The following is a 27,306-nucleotide window of genomic DNA, read 5'->3' as shown; positions in this document are numbered from 1 at the left end:
CATGTCAACTTTCAATCAGGCTAAACTATTAAGAAATACTTAAAAATTTAAGAATATCATTCTCTAACTGTTTAACATTTAAAAATTCCCTACAATGGAAATTTAACAGAAAAATTTTAACTGAAACTACACTAAATGATAATACGCAAGTTTTACAGTTGCTTAATCTTAACATACTACACTAAAGATTAGACAGAAAACAAAAAATAACAAAATAATGCTGTTTTGTCAAAATAAAGCCTCACAAAGAAGTTAAAAATGAAAACATTAAATCACAAACATGTTTCTCATCATCTTCTATCTCCTTGTTTCAGTAAACCTGTGTATGAACTACTCTATAATACAAATTATGTCCAACAAGAAACAAGGCTCAGAAACAATACCTTGACTGCAAATTCCACATTGGAAGCTGAATGTATGCAACGCTTGCAAACAGAGTAAGAACCAATACCAATATCTTCTTTCAGTTCATAAGCTTCACTAAATTGAGCAGCATTTCCATTTATCTGTTTATTAAAAATAAACACTAATGAAAATGAAGTAATTTCATACTTTCTCCATTTTTGTTCTAAATAATCACATACTTGAAGCCCTGAGGGCCAGCAGAAAAAATGGAACAGGCAACTCAGGAGGTAGGAGGTTGAGGGACCCTCCAGAAAGTTACCAGAGACCTGGGAGGTGAGAGACTCTCAGGACTCAAAGGGACGGGCCTTTAGATGAAATGTCTGACAGGAGACAGAGAGAACTTATATAGAATCCGTCTCCAACAGGAAGACAGGGCATTAAATGAGTGATGGGGTTGTCATCCCACAGTTAAAACTCTGACCCATAATTGTTCCTGTTTGAAAGAACTGCAGGGATGGAAATGGAGAGGAGCCTGAGGAAAAGAAGATCCAGTGACAGATTCAAATTGGGATCCAGCTCAAGGGGAGACCCCAAGGCCTGACACTATTACTGAGGCTATGGAGTGCTCACAAAAAGGGACCTATCATGACTGCCCTCTGAAAGACCAAACAGGTAGTTGAAAGCGTCAGATGTAGATATTTGCACCCAACCAACGAACAGAAACTGCTGACCCCTGTGGAAGAAGCTGAGTAGTAGTGTGATCCAATAGGAGGCTATTATCCTGGACCCCCTAGATCTTTCAAACACTGGACCACCAAAAAGGCAGCATACACCAGCTGATATGACGTCCCCAATACATATACAGCAGAGGACTTCTGGGCCAAAAAAGACATATAATAATTATAAAGATCTTTAACTCATTACACTGAGAAGTAAATGAACTCACTAATAATTATCTTTTAATAACTACTAAACATCCATTATTAATAAGTGAAAGAAATAATTATCCTGAAACTGAGCATTGTGATGATGCAGAACTTACCTGAACGATTGGTAATACATTTGAACTTGTAACAGGAGTAATTTTATATTCTTCTGCAATAGAAGTCGCAACAAAACTGAATCCTTTGAAGAGTTGATGAGCGTTTGCGCTGGCTGGCAAACCAGGAGAATCTAATATTTAAACAGTTATATTTTACTAGAAGTACAGATGATTACAGTATCAGCAGGGTTCTAATGTATAGGAAACCATTAAATATCACAGCCTGGCACACTATAAATATGACTCATACTTCCCCTCTACTCTTTGTACACCTCTGTGTTATGTGGTAAAAAATTTTTATTTCTTAACTGCTAAATTCTCACTATCCAACACAGAGTAAGGATTAAATATTTATTGAAGGAATATGTCACTAAAGGTCAATTAGATCAAATTCTAAACTGAGCCAGTGTCTGTCTCATGTCTTACCTTGTATCACTATCAAGAAACTTATCAGTTTGTCAAAAAATTTGCAAAGCAAAGCACCCTTCCATCTTGTACCCGTCCCCATGCTTCTGTATTTCCCAATTACAGATAGTAGCAACCCTACACATAGAATCTACACTGTCACAAAACCCAAACTAATTTTGTAGTTTTTAAAATTTCACTGAAGAAGTTTAATATATTTAGTAATTACTAGAAAAGCCTTAATTATAAACAAATATGTATTACCTTTAGGTGTTTTGGCAGTAAATTCAGGATCAAAACAAAAAGTATCATCTGGTTTTCCAGAAGCAGGTCTGAAAGGAGGCTGAACTTCTCTTTTATATAGTTTCTAAAGGTAACGAAGTAGTGAAAAATTATTTAATATTTTGAATGTTTAATACATGTTAGGCATTCCTAGCACATCTAAAATTCAAATGGTCTAACATCGAAAATATTTAGAAAGACAACATGGTAGTATAAGTATACAAATTGTAGCCAAAACACAAGTACACTAAATATATAGTATGAAATTATCTTTGAACTATATGAATAAGGCATATTAAACACAAAGCATTCCATATTACTTAGGTTCTATCCTCAAATTTATTCACTTTCTACCATGTATATACATGCACTCACACATACCCACCCTCACACAAAAATCCAAAACCCCCCAAATCTTAAACTTTTCGGATATGCAACCTATACTTGATAATCAAAAGTGTCACATAAAATTGACAATCAGTAAGCAGATTAGAAATATGTACATAGCTTTCAGATAATTGTTAACCAAATTCTACATTTCAGGTGTAATATCCGAAGTCTAATGAAGTCAGATAACATATATGAGTGATATCACAGCTTGCAATATACAGGAGTAAAGATGTTTAGTTCTGAATATCAAAATAAATTCTCCCTAGAGCCATGAGCATCCAAAGCATATCACAATGTAACTAACCATTCTGAAATAACAAAATCAATAGATTTTTTAATGAATACTTCATCTAAAATAGTTTATTTCCATATAAGGTAACATTAAATATGCTGTTTGTACTTAATAATCTAAGTACCTAAACTGTGTATGTTTAAAAAGCACAGATGGGTAAGCAAGATTGCAGTTAAATATGATGCTCTGACAATCTGTATCCATAAATACACCAAGTGGAACAGAGATTCACCTATTAAACTAGTTTCTACAGAGTTAAGGAAAACAAACTAGTGACCATAGTCCCTGATTTTAGTGTTACAAAAGAAAGACTCATTGGGGAGAAAGGCAGGAAGGAAAACTGCATGCTGTTTCCAACAAATCCATTTCACAACCTGCCTAGAAAGACAGTCAAGTCCATACTAATTGAATTTAAAATAAAGTGTGAGTGGCCTTACATCAGAAAAAATAGAGTTGAAGTCATTAGCATTAAAAACAAGCAAGGTCATTATATAATGAGAAAGAGGTCAAGTCAGCAAGAGAAAAAGACACATCTAAATGTACATGATACCAAATATTAAACATTTATATAAATACTAGCTGATCAAAAGAAAGACAAAGGCTCAACTGAAATAATGGTCAGGAAGGTTAACACTTTACTCAACCAACAAAGACAGCAAGGTTTACATTCCCTATACCAAATGGACCAAACATATGTCTAGCAAAAATTCCACTTAATAGTTTTTCAGAAGCCCTCTGAACATTCTTCAAGATAGTCAACTAAACAATTCTCAATTAATCTGGAAGCACTAAAACATATCAAGTATAGTTTTTATTATAGTACTGGAAACCAGTAAAAAGAAAAATTTTGGATGCAAATACAAGGTAATCAAACATCCTACATTTCAACAACTAATGAATTAAGAGGGGGAAAACAGAATTTGGGAAATTTGAAACTAATGGTGAAACAAGTAACAAAAATAATACCCATAATGCCTATGCTTATAAAGATGAGTATATCAATTAAAATCTTTATAGCAGAATTTCTAAAAGTGTTTATTTAATATTATCCCCAATTTTAAGAACGTATCCACAGAAATTTTTCCTTAAATTTAATTTTTTATAATAATATATATAGCAATGAACAATCTAAAGTTTAATAATACCTGGGTTTATTATTATTGCCTAGAAGAATCTCTTACAGCCTCACCCATTTTTCCTTTTCTCCTCCTCTATCCATCTAGAGTGGAAGTCTAGCATTAATCTCATTTAACAGTTATAACTGACAAGCAAAAATTACTATTTCAATACATCTACTACTTCAAAGTATTGCCATACTATGTGATACCTAGAAGCAAAATTGCTAGACTTAATATAAAATAAATGGATTATGCTCTATATCACCTTTGCTTCTAAAGAGTTTTGCCCATTTCAAATATCATTTATTTACCAACAAGCTAATATCCAACTTACATTCCAGTCAATGGAAGCAAAAAATGCATGTCTTTTCACTTCTTCAACTCCTTCTGATCCTATGATATGGAAATAAATTTTAATGGCTTAAATTTTAATTTAAATTTTAATTTCTAGTCTTGCTAGCTGATTCCTAAACTATTAGATATAAATATGACTGTACATTTTCCCTAGATTCCTTATAGTGAAATATCTATGATTTCTAGCCTGGTATTTGTATTAACTTTTCCTTTATCTACTATTAATAAAAAAAAACCTGATGCATAAACGGAACTGTATAAAACAAAATGAATACCAAATACTAAAATGCCTCCTAACAAATACAATTTCAAGTTAATATGACATTAACTTACTTTTTTTCACAATTCAACTTATACCTCATATTCATACACTAGGTTAAATCTACAAAGAGCAAATAGACTATAAGTTTAACATAAGTCTACAGACCATAGGATCACATCAAGATCTAGGAAAAGGTTCCTGAAAATTGGTCAAATAGTGACGAGTTGTAACAACAGAACTTTCAAGTATATTAGGAGAACAAAATAATCACTCTCAAAATTATCTAAAAGAATTATCAATATAAGTAAACTCTGCATGTTTTTCAAAAGCAAACCCTATATTGTACATAAACTACATGTTCAGCAAACCTTTTCATTAACTAGACTATTCCATGATTTAGTCATAAAAATATCTATGTAGAATACTAAAAATTCATAATATAAAGTATAAATAAGCAAGTCATAAATGAATTTAAACTGGAAGATATAAAGACACAGTTATTTAGCTAGTATATGCAGTATATTGTTATAAAGGTTAAAGAAGATAAAAAAAATACCCAATCTATTTGCTGGATTCCTTTTGAATAACATCCTTAAAAGACTTTGTGCTTCAGCACTAAGGAATTGGGGCATTCCAAGTTTTGCTCTGAAAAACAACGGAAAAATTTTTACTTAAATCTAGACAGTATAAGCCAATAAATCTCAAAGTGAATTTAAAAGTTGTAATAAGTCTCCTATATGTCAGAAGAAGAGACAAAGATAGTAAAAACAGTTTAAGTCTTTATGTATTGAAAACCACATTAAGATTTCAATACTAGAAGCAAGAATATTTTCCCTAAATAGAACAATAATGTTTCTACTTACTTCAGTATCATATTCATGGTCTCATTTCTGTCTTTCCCTTGAAATGGCAAAGTGCCAGTAAGCATTTCAAACTAGAAAAAAATAAAATAAAAAAACATAATTTATTACAACTTAGAACATACAATGAAATTTGACAAGACTTATAGTACATGATTATTAAATCATACAGAATTCAGTTGATGGTGGTTCTAAAGACAATAAGAAATTAGGTCACTTAAAGAAGATTACTATATATCTCCATGTAGAGTGTGACAGAGTTGAACTGCAGCAGATGAAACCAACCAGTTTTCCTTTATTTCTGATATGTTTAACTTCTCAAACTAGATGTAATCTGAAAATAAATTGTCTTATAAACAAAGATATACATTTAAGGCAAGTAACAATAATACAAAAAGAAAATATACACTAAAGTACCATACCAAGAAAAAATTTAAAAGTAACCATTCCAAATCCCTTCTAATAAGAAGACAAACTAAAAAATAAATTAAGAAACAGAAACCCACCAGGCAGTGGTGGCTCATGCCTTTAATCCCAGCACTTGGGGGGCAGAGGCAGGTGGATTTCTGAGTTCGAGGCCAGCCTGGTCTACAGAGTAAGTTCAGGACAGGCAGTGTTACAGCCAGTGTCTTGAAAAACAAAAACAAAAACAAAAAAAAACGAAAAAAAGCAAAAAGAAAAAAAAGAAAAAAAAGAAAAAAAGAAGCAGAAACTCAAAATTAGAAGTAATGCTAGGGGTGGTGGTGCATTCCTGTAATTTCATTTATTCTAGAATATGAAGCCAAAGAATTACATGTTCAAAGTCTATCTGAGCTACACAGTCAGTTTAAGAACTGTTGGATACCTTAGTAGAACCTGACCTCAAAGTATTTTTAATAGCCCTTGGGACACACCTCAATGGTAGAACAAGTTGTTAGCATATATAAGACCTTTAAAATAATGGTACACATATATTCATGTGTACAGTAATACCTCTAGAAAAGAAAATGGAAATATTTGCACATAGAGTAAAGAAAACATCTTAGAATAGGGATTTAACTGAGAATGGCAAGATAAAATAATATATACTATTATTTTGTAAAAGACTAGATCTAAGTGTGAGAATTCTGTTGTATGGTAGAACACTTGTCTAGTTTGTCCTAAGCTAAATGCTTAATAAGGAAGGAAGGAAGGAAGGAAGGAAGGAAGGAAGGAAGGAAGGAAGGAAGGAAGGAAGGAAGGAAGGAAGGAAGGAAGGGAAAAAGGAAAAGAAAGGAAGGAAGGAAAATGGGATGAAGAAAAGGAGGGTAGAGAGGGAGGGAAGGAGGGAGGGAGAAAGGAAAAGTCTTAAATATCTTACTAGTTCATTAAATCTTTATAGGAGAGCTGAGGAAGTGGTTTAGTGGGTAAGGTATTTGCCATACAGTTTGGATAAAATCTGAGTATGACATGAATGTTTAACCAGAGTATTACTGGAACAGAAACAAGTGGATCTCCAATTATGCCTCTGAAGCTTGCTAGTCAGTCTAGCTAAATTGTTCTAGCTCTAGGTGCAATAAGAGGCCCTTTCTCAAAAGTAAAGTGAAATTCAACTGAAAGTTGTCAACTTCAGGTCTGCTCTCCCCTCCTCACATACACACATAAACAAACACACAAAAACTCTACTAATAATAATTATATTTCAAAGTAAGATTGATTACTGGGTTTGGCATCAGTCCTGTGCTCATTTTGGCTGAAGTCATAACATTAATTACTTTATGCACTAATCTCTTGTACCATGATAACATCAAATCTGTTGCTCTAACCCCATCCTCTCTTAAGCACTATTTTTCTCAGCCAAATCTATAGGAATAGTTAGTATAATAGTAGACACACACACACACATAAAAGGAGGGACTGCACCTAAGAATCCTACCTCCTCACAAAGAAACTATGGTAGATGTTGTCCTTTGAACCATTTCCTCTATTTTCTCTGTCATTTAATCAGCTACTAAGATCAATCATATATTATCTGAAATGTCTTCAAAGTTTCCTTTTTTTGGTAAACTTTCCCTTTTTTGGTAAATCTTATGACAATCTTGAAAGACGTTTTTTTCCTGTTTCTAAAGGTTTTATCCCTCTAATTTCCATCCATTAATATAATGATGCGAAGGTTAATCTTCCTAAAATATAACACTTCTTCACCATCCTGATTCAGACCATAATAGTTTAAAAATACCAAAAGAGTCATATGGAAAAGTTTATAGGTTTATAGCTGCACTTCCTCCATTTTTCCCCTTGCTTTTGACTTCTCTAATCAAACCAGTTTCCCCAAAATTTGCAAATATCACAATAGACAGTTTTCTTGACAAACTATGAAATTTTATCGATCCTTCAAAGCTTAAGTTCCACCTCTTCAATCTACATTGACTTTTAAATGAATCTTCCTCAAACTTTAAGGTACTATTGGATAGTTTTCTTAGTTATTTAAATTGTTTCATCGGCCTTAGTTTATATGTTTGCTAATTGTGGAAATGCTATAATGTATTGGTAATTGTAATTTAATTTAATTAACTACTGCCTTCTCCAAATACTTCCTTTGAAAAGACATTTAGTGTATAGCAATGCCATGTAATTTTCCATGATATCTGGGGAAAAATAGATAATTAGATTTTAAAGGAAAACTGCTGTGATTCAATAACCACTTATCATCTATATTTAGTATTTAAATAAATGCCACTATACTAGTTACTGAGGTAAAAAAAATTACAAGACACAACAGCTAGGGAAGGTATGAAATGATTGGACAAATATGATGAAGGTGATAAATTCTGTGTGATACCTAATAATATAGCATATGTATTGGTTTAAATTCAGAATCATCTAAAAACTTTTCTAAATTTCAGATATGAATAGCTTATATAAAAGTCTTACCATTGATTTTTTAAGCAGCAACATTAAAAGGAGAACATTTAAAACCTTACCCCTTGTTTAGTTGCTCGCTAATCACCATAGTGCAAACATTAGTTATGAATTATCAGAAGAAATCTTTCCTGAGCTGACCCTAAAACTAAAAACTAAAATCCTTAATAGTATTAGCCATGTATTGACATAATTAAGGAAAATCACACAACTTACCATAAGTACACCATATGACCACCAATCAGCACTCTGAGAATGGCCTCGTCTATTTACTACTTCAGGGGCCATATACTCTACAGTACCACAAAATGAGTAGGCCTTCTTTTCTTGATCCACTGACTCTTTGCTAAGCCCAAAATCTGTAAGTGTTAACAAAAATATTAGTTTAACATCTCAGGAAATAGGAAATATGAAAAATAAAATAATGAGTTCAAATAATTTACATTAGCCTAAATTACCCTTGAGATAGCTAATTTGATAAAAATAACAGATATCAATCTATATTTCAAGATGAAGTTCTTTAAGAGCATTTAAAAACTGGTCAGCCAATCCTCTCTCTCACAATACATTTTATCATGTCTGTAACAATTTTGAGGGATGAAAAATTTAACCAATCTATCACATATATATATTAAGTATAAACAGATGTAGCAATTTATATTTTTAAAAATATGACAAAAGCACAGTATGCATGGGCAAAGTTGTATTTGTGTCTGCAATCTTCCAAGAACTAATGGTATCAATATAAAAATCAATCTCTTCCATCATAGTAACAGAAAAATGAAAATTTCAATTTAAAGAGTAGTAATTATAGTGTCACTAAACACCCTGCAAGGACCTATCAGCATACATAAGACATATACAAAATATGGATGCTGAAAGCTAGAGACACTGATGAAAGAAATGTTATTCTAAATAAATGGAGAGAGAGTGTGTGTTTAGACACTGGGTGATTTGATGCTGCTAATTTGATAATTCTTCTAACACAGACCCACAAAATCAAAGAAATATCAGCAACATTTCTAGTATAATTTCTTTAGAAGAACTCAACAACCTGATTCTAAAATATTATATTAAAGGACATGAAAACAATACTGAAGTAATTTTGAAAAATAACAAAAATATGAATTATATATATTACCTTAAATATTTATTACATTGCTATTATAATAAATATAGTCAATTACATAAAGGCTGGATACATATATATATATATATGTGTGTGTGTATATATATATATATATATATATATATATATATATATCAATGGACTGGTATAAAATTAATATATCAAAATATAGTTCTGCTATGATCTTGTTTCAGAATGCAAATCAAATCCAATGAAGTTTTTATATGAGAAAGCAATTTGAACACAACATAGATTTCACCTAGGCTAACTGTATAAGAGAAGATTAGTAGAAGACAGAAAGTTTAAACATATGCCAACTACATTAGCTCATGATGTTTAGTACAAGACACTTTTGTCTACCTGGTAAAAGAATGTTTCCCACCATTCTTTACTATAATTTACAAACTGAAAATTTTCTGACATCTATATCTACAAGTAAACTTTAGATCTTTCTCAAGGTAAAGCACCATGTTTACTGCATTTTTTGTGTAGTCAGTTGTTGAAACATGTAAAACTTTCCAATTACTTTCTACTTATTCATTATGTGAATCTGAGTAAATATTTTGGTGGTGACTCCATTTTTTTCTAAGACCTATAGCTTTTTTTAAAAATATGTGATTTTATAGGATGAAATGATTAAGGTAATATTTATCTATCATATAAAAGAAGTGGCTTGATTTATAATGAAAATAAAAAGCAATTCCACTGAAGAAGGACAGTCATTTCAACAAACAATGCCAGAACAAATTTGGATATAAATATAAAAAACACATTATATTCATATCATAACCAAATAGTAACTGAAACTGCAGCACAGAATTAAATGCAAAAGTTAAAACTACAAAAGAAAATAAGGAACAAAATCTTTCTGATTCTGAGTTAGACAAAGATTTTTTCGGTATTACATCAAAAGTTAATCCACAGAAGAAAAAAAAATTAATACATGTTAATACCAAACTAAAAAAAAAAAACTTGTGCTTAAATGATAACTGTAGAGATATTTGCAATTGTTAATTTGCTCAGAGAAGTGAAGACATCCTTCTTTAAGAATGCCTCCCCACAGAAATATAGCAGATGTGCAGCTAGGTCTTTATGTGGGTCCTGAATAACTAGAGTAGGGGCTACCCCCAAAAGCCTGTCTGTGAGATATGTTCTTCTAGCTGGGCTGCCTTGTCCGGCCTCAGTGGGAGATGAAATGCCTAGCCTCATAAAGAAGTGATGTGCCCGAGGGGAGATACCCAAAGGGACCCCTACCCTCTCAAAGAAGAAAGGAAGGGGGGAATGGTGGAAGGATTGTGGGAGGGTGTTACTGGGAAGGTGGGCAATTAGGAGAATGTACAGTGATTAAGTAAAAAATTAAATTAAGTCAAAACGTCTAGCCCTTAGTAAGTCAACCATTCTTCAGTGGAAAATAACATATACAAGAATTTTATTTGTTCAGCACAAAATAGTCTTGAATGATATATTTTTAGATAGGGAATAAAATTGATTATATAGGGATGGGTGCATGGACCCAGGGACAAGCCAGAGGAAGAGAGTGAATATGATAAAAAAAACATGAAATTTTCAAAGAACTAATAATTTTTAAAGATATATTAATAAAATAAAAAACAAGACCAGAAAAATATCTTTATCATTATTTAATCTATATCATTATCTAAAGATAGGTATGTATTTAGAGCATAAAAAATTAAAGGCTGGCAGGGAAACAATCCAGCTTTTACAAGTATTCAAAAGATCTGAACAAACAATTTTCTAAAGACATAAATATATGAAATTGGCAATATCATTAGTAACTAACAAGAGAAAAAATCATGTTGAGATATATACCTATTAGAATAGCTAAAATGACTATTACACATTCAGTAGGTTTGGAAAATGTACAAGCAATTTGGAAAATAATCTGGAAGATTCTTACTAAATATGTATTTACCATAGAAGTAAGTAATGATGATCTTGGCGATTTATTGAAGTAATTTAAATATTACATTTACTCCAAAACCTTTTCATTAATGCTTAATTTTATTAATCACTACCCAAAATATCAAAAAATATCCCTTAAATGGAAAAGATAAAAATACCAAGATACCACCATAAATTCCAATTTGAAAATACTTGTAAGTAATTAAAATTAAAACAAAGTAGTAATACATAGAATGGATGCATTTCAAATGCATTATCCTAAGACAAATGAAGCTAGACTTAAGAGGCTTTATATGGTGTGTGCACATTTAGATTACACTGAGGAAAACCAAACTGTAGGAATAGGAATAGGAAAGTGGTTGGCAGTTAGCCTAAAGCCTAGAAGACTGACAATAGGAGAATTTGTGGTACTATTCAAGAATTATTATATAAATTTCTTATGCTATAGTTTTTCATTCCTCCCTTTACATAAAGTACCACTGGGTTTTGTCTCATGAATGTATCTGTACACTAATATAAGCAAGATAAATGATAACATCTAACTACTAGAGGTGTGTCATTCATAGCAATTTCATTATCTGCAAATTCCTATGCTCCACCTACTCATGCCTCTCTACTCCCCACTCCCTCATTCCATGGAGAACATGGATCTTTTCTACTTCCCCAGAAGCTCTGCTTCCACAGTGTGCCATGCTGGAAACATGGTGGGTGACCTTTCCCGGGGCTCCTTTCAATTTGCAACAGATGTTTAAGGCTCCTCCATGCATTGTAATCACTTCATATTGAATTTCTTTTTAAAATTTCATTTCCTTTAAATTTTTAATTGCCATAAAATATTTATTGACAGGCTATGGTAGTAAATTTGATAGTATATAGTAAGCAATGATTAAATTACAGTAATTAGCATTTTCATTTCCTCAATTATTTTTCATGTTAGGAATCTTCAAATTCTTTTGTAGCTATTTTGAAATGCATTAAATTGAATGCTATAGGATATTAAAATTACTTCCTCTCCTCTATAAAACAGAAAATAGAAATAAGTCTATCACCATAAGGATCAGAATAATGAGCTTTACAGTATGCAAATTACTCCCAATTTCCAAAATGAAAAAAAATAAACGCAACATTATTCTCTTTGGTTAATTAATTCAGACTCTTTCAAAACTGATTTTCAAACCATGTTCAACGTTTTCAATTAGAAAACAACAGGCAGAATACATCTGTGCTATGTCTTTAAGTACAATTTTTAATCTTAATATACTATATCCATTCTCTTAAGACATTAAAAATATTACATTAAAAATAAAATATAATACGAGATAGTCTTGAAAATTAAGTCAGTGGAATATTTAGTCTACAGAAGAGGAAAAAAGCCCAGATATGCCTATAATTACAGCACTTAGAAGACAAAGGTAGGAATACTACAACTTCCTGTCTCAAAATCTAACTATGAAAGAGATAGAATAAGATATATTTGAAGTATTTGAATGTATGTACACTTGTGCTGATATATTTACTTCAGTTTACAAGGTAACAGCTTGATCCTTTATTTTTACATTGAAATACTATATCCCTTAATTTAGAGTCACTTACTTTAAATTATACCAGTCCAAACATCTCTGTAAAAATATACCTCTTCAGTTCCTTGATTACAGCTTTCTAAAACTTAAATATAGAATATACTATGTCCTGAAATCATATGTAGCTTTTTGAGATTAAGCCTCTCAGTAAAATATCCTTGTCATCTACCCAAATTATTGAGAAATTAATGATTCTATCATTTAATTGCTCAGTAGCCCATCTCATGGAAATTACATAGTTTGTTTATTTATTAATTTCTTTAAAATATTAAGGTTACTTCCAGTCTTGAGGTATTGTAAAGAAATATGCTTAGAACTCCGAAGACTGAATGGCTCCATAAAACTAAGTTATAGAACACTCTCAAAATATGAGGATGGTTAACAACAGGTGGCGGGGAAGTTAGCTTATTGCTTTTTTTTCCAGATGTAACATGTACTTAGTTAGTTATTAAATTAGGACAGTTCCTCTACTGTAGATTTTTTAAATGTACTCAGAATACATTGGAACTATGTAACCTTTAAATTAATCTTGGTCCACTAACTACAAAAAAACGTAACACAAATAAAGGCTAAAAAATGATAGTAGGTCTAGAAAAATATGGACTAGAATGATAAGAAATAATTACATATGAGCCTATTAGAATATAAGAAAACTTACATACCTGTTAACTTGATATGTCCTATTTCGTCGAGCAAGATGCTGTAAATCAAAAATTCACATTGAATATTATGAAAACAAATAGTAAAGGCATAAATATAAAATTAGGCACTATTTGATACACTGAAAAAATTTAAATTATTGACTTAAAACTAAAGTGTATTATCAAGATTATTTTGTACAAGTAAACTTTATGTAACTGTATCACTCATAACTGATTTTCATATAACTGATAAAAGCTTAATGATTTCTAAATATATTTCAGTTCAAGAAATGATATACATACACAGATATATAGACACACACACACACACACACACACACATATATATATATACAGAAATACATATATAATGTATATATGGGTAGGGCAGCAGGATGGCTTAGCAGATAAAGGCACTTGTCATCAAGATTGACAAACTGCATTTGTGATATCTGAGACTCACATAATAGAAGGAGAGAACTGACTCCTCTGACCTCCATATATATGCCATAGCATATACATGTACATAATTACACACAGAAGCACACACAGTAAACCAATATAGATAGCTTGGATACAAATGGAGAATAAAGCTTTACTTCTCTGGCTTCAGGTCTCTATACACAATTCCTAATCGATGCAGATGATCCAAAGCTAGGGCCAATTCTGCAAGGTAGAATTTCACATCTTCCTCTGTAAAAAGAACCTAAAATAAAAGAATAATTTATCATTTGATCTTTCTTCTATATCATGTACTTTTTCATTTACTTCATTAAAAAAAATCAGTAGACAGACAAATCTGGGCAAATTATAAGAAAACAGGCATAGTTAAATCTTGTCATTGGTACAACCATTTATATAGCAGAGAACTTTTTTGTTTTGTTTTTATTTACTAATCATTTTATTTGTTTACACTTCAACTGTTGTTCCCCATCCTGGTCTCCCCTTCAGAAAACCCCACTCCCTTCCCGGCCCCTTTGACTCTAAAAGTGTGCTCTCCCGCCCACCCACCCACTCCTGCCTCACCCCTCTGGCATCCTCAGAGAACTTTTCTAGATAAATGATAATTAGTGTCTAGAGAAAATTGTTCTTTACAATCATTAGCAATTTAAACATACTTCTGAAACATATGCTGTTGTTTGTATATTATCTTAGGTTAAATGAACTTCAACGGATCTGTATGTTTACTGAGTCTCATAACATCAATATTAATTTTGGTACATAGCATTGGCATAGTGACTATATTCAATCAGGGTAATTGAAGTATTAGGGATATTTTGTTTTAACATTTGTACTTCCATTGTTTCTACTATTCTCTCCTTTACCACCTACTAGCACTTCTCAGGAATTTCACCTTTTAAATCCATTAATTCAAAACTTTTAATCTACCACACGTGAAATTAATAACCTTTAAATTTGAATTTTAAGCATACATCTGACCTAAACAGGATCCAATTCTTCTCACCTGTAAGTAAAGTTTACGGATTTAATAGCACTGGATTTCTCAATATTTGTGTGTTGGGGAATAAAGATGTTAAGACAAAGTAAAAAGCATATGGAATTTAAAATCAGAATTAGAGGTTTAGCATCAGACATATCATTTAACACTCAGGACCTGAGTTTTTAAATCTTTAAAATATAACCAATAGCTACTATATTAAACTAAGAACATTATTCTAAGAATCACGTTCATCTAAATGGAGCTAAATGTACAACTACATGGAGACATTAGCACAGGGTTATATCAATATTCACTCATAGCTGAGTAATCTATACACACATTTGCAACTATTCAACTATTACACATAAATTTTAAAGTTATCAAGGGTTTTCGGATTGACCAAAATAACTTTTTCTAGAAATTTTCTGCTTTCAAAACTGAAATGTGGTCTATTTGGAAGGCTCAAATTTGAATAATATACCACATAGTTAAATTTGCCCATTTAGATTACAGTCACTGGATTTCAAAATGCAGATTCATGCTACTAGTAAAACCGAAGAAGACAGAGTTAATATTACTCATTATCTAAATTTCAAGGATATGTCTTTGAATATTCTAATAATCAATGTAGTAAAACATTATCTTCACCTTCTACTTTTTACTCATTTAACTTCTGTGGAAGAATAATCAAATGGTTGCTGAAATCCAATATATGACAAAACTCTAAATATCACTTAGGTTACTTACACATTATATAAAACATACAACCTTATCCTGATGCTGTCTTTGTAGAAAGCCTCACAAAAATAGGAAACCTACTAAAAAGTAATTATTTACCAGATGTAATTATGTACCAGGACTATGTATTCCTTCCTTTATTACAGTCTTCCAAAAACTATAATATGCCATTACAAACATCTTACATACGTGGACAATGAGATTAAGAGAGACTAAATAACTTGCCCAAAGTAAAAACTAGTAAGTAAGAAACATAGGATATGAACTAAGGAATATCTGTCCCTAAAATATAACCTTTTCCCCAGAAGCCATTTATGTTTCACTTATACAATATTTCCCTCATATTTTAGGTTCATGGCTAATAATGATTTCACATTTGCTAACTATCTTACTCATAACCTCTCTCAAAAAAAAAGGTGACCTAAGATTCCAGTAAAAGGAAAAACATTAAAATGTGGCTTAATAAAATGTGTGTATGGGATTGTATACATTAAGATACTCAAATTGATACTACATATATTATATAGAAATCTCCTTTGTTTCTAGTTAATGTTATATCATAAGCATACTCCCATACATTTCAAACTTATCTATGATCATTATTAAATTAGTGCATATTAATCATATCAGCTCACTATGATTTACCAAATGTTCTCATTCTGAACAATTTGATTATTTCCAGTATTTACTACTATGACCATTATGATATGCTACATTATAAATATATAAATATTCTTATATATGCATATATCTTTGTATTAAACCAGGATGTATTTCTAAGTAATAAAATTGTAAATATTGGGTCAAGAAACATAGTCTAGATTCCTGATTTATACAATAAAATTACTTTCTAGTAAGGTTACAATGACTTGCATGCCCATCAGCAATTTTTGAATATATTAGCCATACTACATCTATAACAGAATCAAATTATCCTTTAATGAAATTTTAATTTGATATAAAAGAGTATCAAATTTGATTTAATTTAAATGTATTCATCGACCAAGGAGTTTTTTATACCTTGTAGCCTTTCCAGTTTTCATGAAGTACTGGCAATTTGTTGTCTATTTTCCATTAACCTACTGTTATGTTCAATAAGTATAAGCCCTTAAAGTATTAAGAAATCATGTCTTGCAGAGGTCCTGAGTTCAATTCCCAGCTACAAGGTGGCTCACAACCATCTATGCTGAGACTTGAAGCCTTCTTCTGGCATGCAAGTGTATATGCAAATAAGAGCACTTATATATAATACAAACAAATCTTAAAAATGTCTTTATCACATTAATTACAAGTGCTTTTCTATCATGTGCTGATTTTGTTAAATAGTTCTTAATTTTATATAGTCAAATTTATTTTATGTTTGTTTTTCCCCTTATTACTTTAAAGCTTACCCAATGTCCATTCAATAATAAACAACTAAATATACAGCTGCACTTTATTTTAGGATATAGTGATTACTTCTAAGATACAGTTCTATTATATAGGTAAAATTCACTTGGTGTGTGGTACAGATAGTGTTTATATTACTTTTGAAATATCTAACCAAATTCTCATAAATTGTTTTCATTGAACAATTTCCTTTCTAAAATATATGATACATCTTTTATTCATAATCTTATGTGTTTATTTATATGTGTATATATTTATATATATGTATATCTATATACATATAGATATATATTCATAGGTTATACAATATGTTCTTGATCATGTGTTTAAACTATAAATTTTGCTTACAGAAACTCTATAATTTAAAAAAAACAGTTATGTTGGAACACTGCTATAATCCTAGCACTGAGGATGCTGAAGTAGGAAAGATTTTATGTTAAAGGATCGAATAGCTAGACTCTGTCTCAAAAAAACCAAATGACTAAAAAGTAAACTTAAGAAAGTATATATCATATGACATTTTTGGTATGTGTTTCCTTATCTAGATAAATTGGGAAATTATACTGTCAATTTGTGTGTGTCAAATACTATGTGTGTCACAACACACAGATTTCTATTGAGATTTTGTCTGGAATTTTATTAAACTAGTAAATGAATTATTTTAAATGTTTGCTTTACAATAATAAATTGAAGATATTTTCTTGATATTAGCAAAAAAGAAAGTTCTGGATCAAAATTGTATGTGTTAATGTATGAATTTATCTGAGTGTCTGTGTTTGTGTGAATTTTCAGAGAAAAAATGATGCAGGTACTTTTTTAAAAATGTAACAAACATTATAAAATTTCTTAATACATACTAAAATGAATTTTAAAAGGCACAAATAATTCTTCAGTTTGGATTTCTCAACTTTTTATTCACAAGTGAAGTATAACCAACAATCAACTACTTATAAAAAGCTGCCTAGAGAATTAATCACTGAATCAGTTTTTAATGTCTATTCAATAAATAAACTAATTTATTGTCTTTTGGGAAATGCATTTAAAATGCTTGCTCTTACCTAATATTCCAGACTTAGGAATGAAAACTTACTGACTGCATCTCTGTGCTAGTATGAGTTTAGATAGTCCCACATCGAGAATGGAGGTCTGAAGAGTTTAAAAGAAAATTAGAAATGACTACAGGTAAGAATTTTTCATAAACATTTGTGACAGTTTATAATCTAACATAAGAAATAATGAATGCTGGAGCCTTGATATACCATTCATTGTCCCTCTATAAGTTTCTTTAAAATTTTCCCTTGGATGAGAATCATAGACAGACCCTATTACATACTAAACTATGTCCTACAGTACAAAATATATGATCATGCATGCCAAGTTCTGCACTGGAGGTAGACAGATATAAGCCAGAGACCTCAGCCACTTAAGCACTGACTAGCATGCCAAAAATACATTGTTCCTTTATCACAAGTTCTTAAGCTCTGGGTATCAATGGTGGCTCTCCTACATGCAACATTATAAATTCTGGAAGTTGGATGTTGAACCACAGTCATCCAATTAAAACTTTGCTAAGAGACTATCGTTTCAAGACAAAATAAAACAGACAAGAACAGAAGCTAATTTTCCTGCCTGAAACATTCAAAACACAGGACAAAATAGATGGAATGATATTTCTCAAGACACTGGACATCTAGTAACAAGAGACAGTGAAATACTGAGATATAAGCAACAAATGTGGTATGTCCTATGACTGTACTAGTTTACTACCTGGGAAGTTTCCAAGTAGTAGTGCAGGGATATCTAGCTCAATTGGAGCTCAGAGGTTTTCTGAAGTAATGAATTAGAGTCAAGAGTCTTGGAGAAGAATTTAGAGTACCGAAGCAAAGGAAACTGCAGATCGACCTTCCAAGATACTTAAACAGTTCCAAGTATATAGATGAGGTGCATAGAACATGTGAATGAGGACACTATGCTGAGTCAGAAAAAGAATCAAGAAAACAATCCTTGCAACTCACATTGAGCAATGAATAGCTGCTGTTATCTTCAACTAGAGCAGAAAACATCACACACATACAGTTGGAATAGCCAGAAGGAATTTGCTTTAATAGCATGTCAAAATTAATCCTAATTAAGTATTCAAGTCCACTCTAACAAATTTTAAAGGAAGATATGAAAAGATAAAACTATTTCTATATTTTCAAGCAAGCATCAGTGTATTTCCAGAAGCACAAAAATATTCATCATCTAGTACGTTAAATTTCACTAAGACTGCCCAGATATAAGAAATTCTCAATCATAGATCAATAGAAACTACCTGAGCTCAACAGAAAATATAGTCTTAAAGGATTAAAATAACCCACTAAGCTCAAGAAGATAAAGGACATGGCTTGTTTGGAAAACAAGATAATAAATCATAATTCCAAGGATGCCATTTAAAGTAATTAGGAAAGGCTGTCATTTGAATAGTGAGGAAAATTAACCCCATACTAAATGTCCTAGTCCTTAGTGAAAAAGCTTAAATGGAAGACCTAGAGTTGGGGGGTACAAGTAAAGTAGAGCGTGGGTCCCTATCATATGAGAGGCTCAATGTTTTATTCTGCAGCACTAAAGATATAAAGAACCTATATGATCAAAATGCCAAAACATTTATCATGAAAGAAAGTTAAGTTCACAGTATCTACCTACCATCTAATACAAAGTCATAACTATGTAGTAGTACACACCTTTAACCCCAACATGTTGAAGGCTGAAATGGAAAGCCTTGGATTTACATCAATCTAGGATACACAATAATATCTACCAGTTCTAGAAAAAGAAAGGAAGGAAGGAGAGAGGGAAGGGGGCAGGGAGGAGGGAAGTTAAGAGGGAGGGAGGAAGGAAAGAAAACCCTTACTCCCACTGAACTATAAAATAAGTCATGAAAAATATTTAATGAATATGGCAACTTGTATTAAGACCTTATGTCCCTGACTCCAAGTTAAAAATTTACACTATAAAACTTATTAGAAATACAAAATAAAAAAAATAAAAGTCCATTAATGCTACCAAGCTAGCAGCAGAACCAAAACTTAAACTGTAATTATTACTGTAATTGATTATAAGTGAGATGGTAGGCTTAAAGACCACCATATCAAATATACAATCATATATTAAATGTAGTAAGTCTAATACCTCACTTTAAAAAGCCCACATTTTCAAATTGGAAAAGAATCAAGGATGCCATAAGTACTTCTTAACTGCTACAAGTAAACTACAATTAAAGTGAAGACACAAAAAGGTTATACTGAGCTAATGCTGATTTTTAAAAAGTAATAATTACATCATCTCCTTATCAAGAAAGAATACCACCCATAAAAGTTCTTTAAAACTTTGGTAGAAATTGAAGAAATATATAAATATGTAATTAGAATATTTGATGTTCCTAAAATATAAAAACATGTATAATACATATTACATTCTCAATTTCTAAAGCAACCACTACTAGCCAACATGATCCAACACATTACATATATACATACACATATACGTATACGTATACGTATACGTATATGTATACGTATATGTGTATGTATATATATATATTGTTCTAAAGAATACAGTAAGTATAAACAAATTTAGGGAGAGTCAGGCTATTAAAAGGTATCCTTTATGACTACAGTAGTATTGGGTTAGAAATTAATATAAATAGAAATGTCTGGAAAATAACCATGTATGCATAAATTAAATATCATCTTTTTAAATACCCAATGAGTCAAAAGAAATGATAAAGTATATTAAACAAAGTAAAAGGGCTAAAATATCAAGAATATAGTTAAAGCAGTACTTAGTTTGTAATACTAAATAGCTGTAAAAGTTAGTAACTACAAAGTAAATAGTAATACAAATAAAAGAAACAAAAGAATAGAACTATAAAAAAAATCAGTGAAGCCAAAAGCTTGTATCATAAAAAGAAAATTATAAGGCTGATAAACTTCTAGCAACGCTAAGAGGGCCAAAAAGAAGACAAATTCCCACCACAAGGAGCAAAAGTCATACATAAAAAAAGATTCTACATTGCCGGGCGGTGGTGGCACACGCCTTTAATCCCAGCACTTGGGAGGCAGAGGCAGGTGGATTTCTGAGTTCGAGGCCAGCCTGGTCTACAGAGTGAGTTCCAGGACAGCCAGGGCTACACAGAGAAACCCTGTCTCGAAAAACCAAACAAAAAAAAAAAAAAAAAAAAAAAAGGATTCTACAACGATGAGAGAAGATAAGGGAACATAATAATAAACATCTGTGGTGGCTTGAACGAGACATCTCATACCTGTTCGTGTATTTGAAACTTACTCTTCAGTTGTTGGCACTGTTTGAAGAAGTTATGAACAATTTTTGACAAGGAACTTCGCTAGAGAAAAAATATGAGGGCAGGCTTTGCACATTTACAGCCTTGCCTCACTTCCACCATGAGACAAAAACTTTCTGCTTCCTACCCCTGCTGCATGCCTCTTTTGTTATGTATTCTCCCTCTGTAACTGCTTGCTAAAATAAACTCTTTGTTCTAGAAGTTCCTCTTGGTTATTACATTTTAATACAGCAAAAGCAACAACAAAATAACTAATAGAAAACCTATAGCTATAAATATGATGAAACAAACACATTTCTTAAAAGACACAAGCTCATACATAACTCACAAAAAGAAAAAATAGTCTTAAATCTATTATATAAAGTGACTTTTGGGTTAAACACCTTACCAAAAAGAACATTTTTGGCCAAAACAACTTCCCAGTGGAAGTGATTTCACATATTAATTCTATCAATCATTATTAGCAATTAATAGTGAATCTAAATCCTACTGGAAAGTTGAAGAAAAAATCCTATTCAAAGAAAAAATCTTATTCAACTTATGAAGCAGGAATTACTCTTGATACAACAAACAAATAAATGTGGAAAACATAAAACAAAATAAACACTCTTTTATGAAAATAGTTACAGGTATGGAGAGATGGCTCAGCTGTTAAGAGTGCTGGCTGTTTTTTCAGGAGTCAGGTGTGAATCCCAGAACCCCCATGGCTGTATACAACCATCTGTAACTACAGTTCCAGGAGATGTAATACCCTTTCCCAGTCTCCACAGACACTACCTCAACCTGGTGCCCAATTGTTCATTTAGGCAAACCACCCACATACAATAAAAACAGAAGAAAAATTAAAAAGTAAATAAACACAAAATGTACTAAACATTTAGCACACATCCAATTTACATTTTAAAGTAATTATACCTGATGTCTATGTGACATTCCTTCAGAAATGCAAGGTTAGGTTACCATTTCACAATCCCCATGTTATAAATTAAGCAGGAAAAAAAATCTCAATTAAATGCATATGACAATATGTAACACCTATTAAAACATCCCCCCATAATATAATGAGATAACGCAACCCAATAAAGAACACAGAAATATACAGCTTTACATTTTATAGTGAAATTAAGCTTCCCTCTATTTTGAAGCAGCAGGAAGATAAGAATGTCTTCTCCCATCAAATTTATTCAACATCAGAATGAAAGTTCAAGCCAGTGTTAATAAGGTCACAAATAAAAGAAATAAGTACATGATATCTAAAGATGAAAGAAGTAAAGCACCTTGTCAAAAGTAATTAACACAAAAGCTTTTGACATCTACATAAAAAGCAGCCAGAATATGTAAATCTACTAGATTATGAGATACAAACTCAATATAGGAACTCTATTGTTTTTCCCACTGAAAATGAAATTAAAAGAACTATTCTACTTACATCACTAAAACAGGAAGCACTAAAAGATAACTGACAAAAGATGTGCAAGCCCTATATGCTAGAAAAATCACTGCTAAAATTAAGCAATTGCTAATAGAGTGGGAAGAGAAACCATGTTTATAGAAAATTCAATGTATTTTAGATGTCTGTTTTGTGAAAAGTGATTTCCAGGTTGAGTGAAATCCCAACCAAATTTCATGTAGGTATCATTTTAGAATGTGGAAAGTTGACTTTAAAATTAATAAAGAAATGTAAATGACCTACAAGAGCCTAAACAATTTTCACAAGAAAAGCAAAGTTTATGGATTATAATCACTAACCTCCAGATATATCGTAATGAATAAGTAACCAAGACAGAGGTGTACTATCATAAAGATTGACAAATGAATCAGTGAACAGAACAGAGTACCCAAAGATAGGCCTTCACCTATATGATAATCTGATTTTTACTGAAATTATAAGGTAATTCAGTGAAGAAAAGATAATGTTTCCCAACCATGATGCTAGAAATGGATACTTCTATCAATTTTAAAAAGACTTCTGCACACAACTACATATTAAAATAACCCCTAGTGAACTTAGACTATAAACATAAATATAAACTATGGAAACCTCTAGAATACACAGGAAAATCTTCACTTAGAAATATGTAAACAATTCTTAAATGGAATATTAAAAACCATTAATATAATGAGAAAATTATAAAATAGACTGCACCAAATTCTGCTTTCAAAAGATACAAGACAAAAAAGGCAAAGTATAAACCTGAAGAAAACCTTTATAAACAGTATATATGATTAAAGACTTACATCTAAACTATATGAAGAACTCTGGAACCTCGATAAGAAAACAGATAATTCAATTTAAAATGGGCAAATGTTTAAACATTTTGTCAAAGAAGATAGACAGAAAATAAATGCAGAAAAAGATGCCCAAAATCATTAGTCTTTAGTGATGAAATTCAGAAATTAGGTAACACTATATATTTACCAGATGTTCAACAAAACTACATACACACACACACAAAAAGAAAACTGATCATACCAGGTATTGGCAAGGATGTGAAGCCAACTGAAATTCTTATATGCCACTGTTTGAAGTGTAAAAATTATATAAGCACTTTGGAAAAACAGCTCAGCTATGTCTTCATAGTTACAACTTACACCTACCATGTGACCCAGCCGTTATTTTCCTAGATATTTACTCATGAGAAATGAAAACATGTCAATACAATCATTTGTACATGAATGTTTACAGCAGCTTAATTGGTACTATCCAAAAACTGCAATATCTCAAACATTCATCAACAAGTAAATAAACAAAACAGAGTGCATCCATACAATGGGTATTGCTCACCAATAAAAGTGAATGAACTGGTACACCAAACAACATGGATAAATCAAAATAATTATAATGATTTAAACCAGACAAAAAGAAAATATATTATGATTTTGTTTCTATAATCTGTTAGAAAATATAAACCAAAAAGAGCAGGGTTGGGATGGGAAGAAACATTACAACTTTTGGCAGTAATATATTTTATTTTAATAATGATCTCACAGTTATACAAAAATGCAAAATATATCAAATTTAATTTATGCCATTTATTGTATGTCAATTATGCCTTAATAAGTCCATTTTAAATGAATAAACTGAACACTACACCAAGAGGCATTTAGGTAGCTTGAGTAGCCAAAGTCTAGGCTTGTTCCTATCTACATCACTCAGTTCTTTATAATGTTCTTTCATCTCAGAGAAAAGTAACTAGGAGTCTGAGATGATCTGAAAGACACATAATAAATCATCAACTGATATATCATTAAATACTATATACAGTGATAAAAAGCTTAAGATTTCAAATTTCTACTGGAAAATTATATGACTTTTTAGTTTTGTTTGAATAAAATACACTAACAAATTTATAAGGAAATTCTCACCTCTTTGGATAATCTTGTGAAGACATCTCCTCCCCTGAGGAAATCCAATATTAAGTACAGCTTCCCTTCAGTCTGAAAAGCTAATTAGAAACCACAATGTTGTAGAAGTTAAACTCTGCCATACTTTTATATAAACATGTTTACAATTTTATTATCAAGTATCATAAAATAATTATATATTAATATGGCCCAATGTCAGATAATATAGCAAAATAAAACCCACTATTTAATCCAGTCTTAAAATAGGTATATATTCCTTTCCAGGACATCTTCAATCTTGCATGTGGCTTTACAAAAATATTCTACCACAAAAATTTTCCTGATAATGAAGTACCTTGTTCTAGCACAGCTGCCTAAGATTTGTCTCCCAATCTTATCTACAAAGCTCAAAAATGTGGTTACCTCCTCTACTGAGCCTCCCAACTCGTCACATTTCCACATAGCATCTCTAATCTCTACTCCATCAAAATTATGACTACTTTTGAGGTTTAATTGCACTTCCTGCCTCTTTTGTGATATTTATTTCACTTTCCTTTGCATATTCATTTACACAGTTTCACTCTTTATACATTACTAGAAATTATGACTTTCACTCCTGCAGTCCACTTCATTTGATACAGTATTTTGCCACAGTAGGAGTTTATTCTAAATCTCATGGCATGTCAGAGATTCAAAGAGTTTCCAAAATACTGCTACTTTCATTCCATTACATTATAAAAGAATTAAAAATTAAGGAGCCAGAAATTTCTTGTAATTTATATAAATTGGATAAATATTTAAAAGACTTTTTGTCCAAAATTACAGTAAAAATAAATGCTATTTATATGTTACATTTTATATTACAGTATATGTTACATTTTAAATGTACAAAATTAAATAGTATAGTAAACTGCATTAATTTTTAGAATGACCTATTTATCCCTCAGTAAAATGATATCTATAAATCTCTTTAATATATTACCAATAGAGACATGATTCAAATTCATAAATGCCTGACTCCAAACATCCGTACCGCATTATTTCTGCTGCATCTTACTGATCTCACATCTTAAGTATTACAAAATAGTGCAACCTAACTAATATAACCACATAGCTAGCTCTCTTGATTAGAGCCAAAAAATACTGTCCTTGTAAATAAACATCTGAATGTTTTATATAAATTATCATAGTAGCCTATGATCACTGGAGGTACTCCTTCATCTCACCTAGAAATACTACATTTTCTACATTTTTATTCTTTATGAATTTCATATATGCATATAATATGTTTACCCCCATTTCTTTCCCTCCGATTCCTGCCATAGCCTTCCACCAATACTGCCTCCCACTTTTAATACTCATTTGAAGTTTCGAGTTCACATAGAGTTACTAGTATAAGCATGGGTGTAGGGCCATCTACCAAACATGGATACTCTTAAGAGACTGCATTAAGAAAACTGACTCTACCAACATCTATCAATTGTCAAGAATTCATCAGTCATGAGGTGAGACTTCAACACCTCCTCCCTAATACTTGACGAGATTTTTGGAAGATATTATCATGTCGCCTTAATTAAGTTAACTAACTTAAGACAATGAGTTCAACTAAATGCTAGCTATTAATACATATTTCAGGTATATTTTATATTGTGGAATATATTACATAATGTTTATAATAGTATCTTGAAAACATTACAGTTCTCTAATTCCATAAATAAAAGCACTGCTTACCATAGTGCAGTTTGACGATAAATGGATGATTTACTTCTACCAGGATATCCCTCTCCATCTTTGTGCGAACACGGTCTCGAACTAAAATCATAAGGACTGAAATGTTATACTTATTCATAATCTTAGTAAAGACTGTCTAATTTACTAATTAAAATGTAAATATATAATTTCATAAGTAAACAATTTAATTAAGTCTGTGTATTCCTAGATAATAATAATCATTTTCAAAAACCAACACCAACAGATTTAGTGGCATATTTGGCTAATATGTATTTCTTTAAGTTTTCATGTGAAGTAAAACTTAATAGCATCCTTTGTGTTCTTTCTCTCTGTCCCTCTCCTCTCTCTATTTCTGTCTCTGTTTCTCTCTCTCTCCCTCTCTCCTTCCATCCCTCCCTCCCAAGGTTTTATGAATTCCATACTGATCTTAATATGGTATACAGGCGAGGATGACCTTGAACTCCACCTCTCTAGAGCTAAGGTTATAGGTACATAATATATCAAGGTCAGTATTAATTTTATAAATCTAAACTACAGTGTATATAATTGTAGGAGGTAGTTGTGCTTTCTAAATGTGCAACACCCAGACAAAAAGTAAAAAAATAAAGATGTTGAAAGAAAAGAGTAAAGATTTTTAAAAATGTTTAACTTCAGACTAAACTGAATGAAATTATGTTACACTTTCTGATATTAAACTTTTATTCAGATACATATTCAAGAAACTGTTATACAGCCGGGCAGTGGTGGCACATGCCTTTAATCCCAGCACTTGGGAGGCAGAGGCAGGTGGATTCCTGAGTTCGAGGCCAGCCTGGTC

At 31.3% G+C, this 27,306-nt stretch overlaps 1 protein-coding gene across 1 annotated transcript in view; it reads right to left on the bottom strand.

The window, feature by feature from the left end:
• Positions 1-27,306, bottom strand: part of Rps6ka6 (ribosomal protein S6 kinase A6) — a 141,232-nt gene that overhangs the window by 18,509 nt on the left and 95,417 nt on the right. Inside the window, exons 8-18 of the mRNA XM_028780492.1 lie at positions 26,490-26,570; positions 24,780-24,859; positions 14,103-14,209; positions 13,525-13,562; positions 8,447-8,589; positions 5,354-5,424; positions 5,047-5,135; positions 4,209-4,267; positions 2,057-2,159; positions 1,388-1,518; positions 384-506 (exon numbers count right to left, since the gene is read on the bottom strand). Coding sequence (XP_028636325.1) covers positions 384-506; positions 1,388-1,518; positions 2,057-2,159; positions 4,209-4,267; positions 5,047-5,135; positions 5,354-5,424; positions 8,447-8,589; positions 13,525-13,562; positions 14,103-14,209; positions 24,780-24,859; positions 26,490-26,570 — 1,025 coding nt within the window. The remainder of the gene's footprint in view (positions 1-383; positions 507-1,387; positions 1,519-2,056; positions 2,160-4,208; positions 4,268-5,046; positions 5,136-5,353; positions 5,425-8,446; positions 8,590-13,524; positions 13,563-14,102; positions 14,210-24,779; positions 24,860-26,489; positions 26,571-27,306) is intronic.

The sequence above is a fragment of the Grammomys surdaster genome, unplaced genomic scaffold (assembly GCF_004785775.1).
Source record: "Grammomys surdaster isolate TR1022 unplaced genomic scaffold, NIH_TR_1.0 61, whole genome shotgun sequence".
Classification (NCBI taxonomy): domain Eukaryota; kingdom Metazoa; phylum Chordata; class Mammalia; order Rodentia; family Muridae; genus Grammomys; species Grammomys surdaster.
The sequence above is the reverse complement of the archived record's forward strand: the minus strand, read 5'-3'. Positions and strand labels throughout refer to the sequence as shown.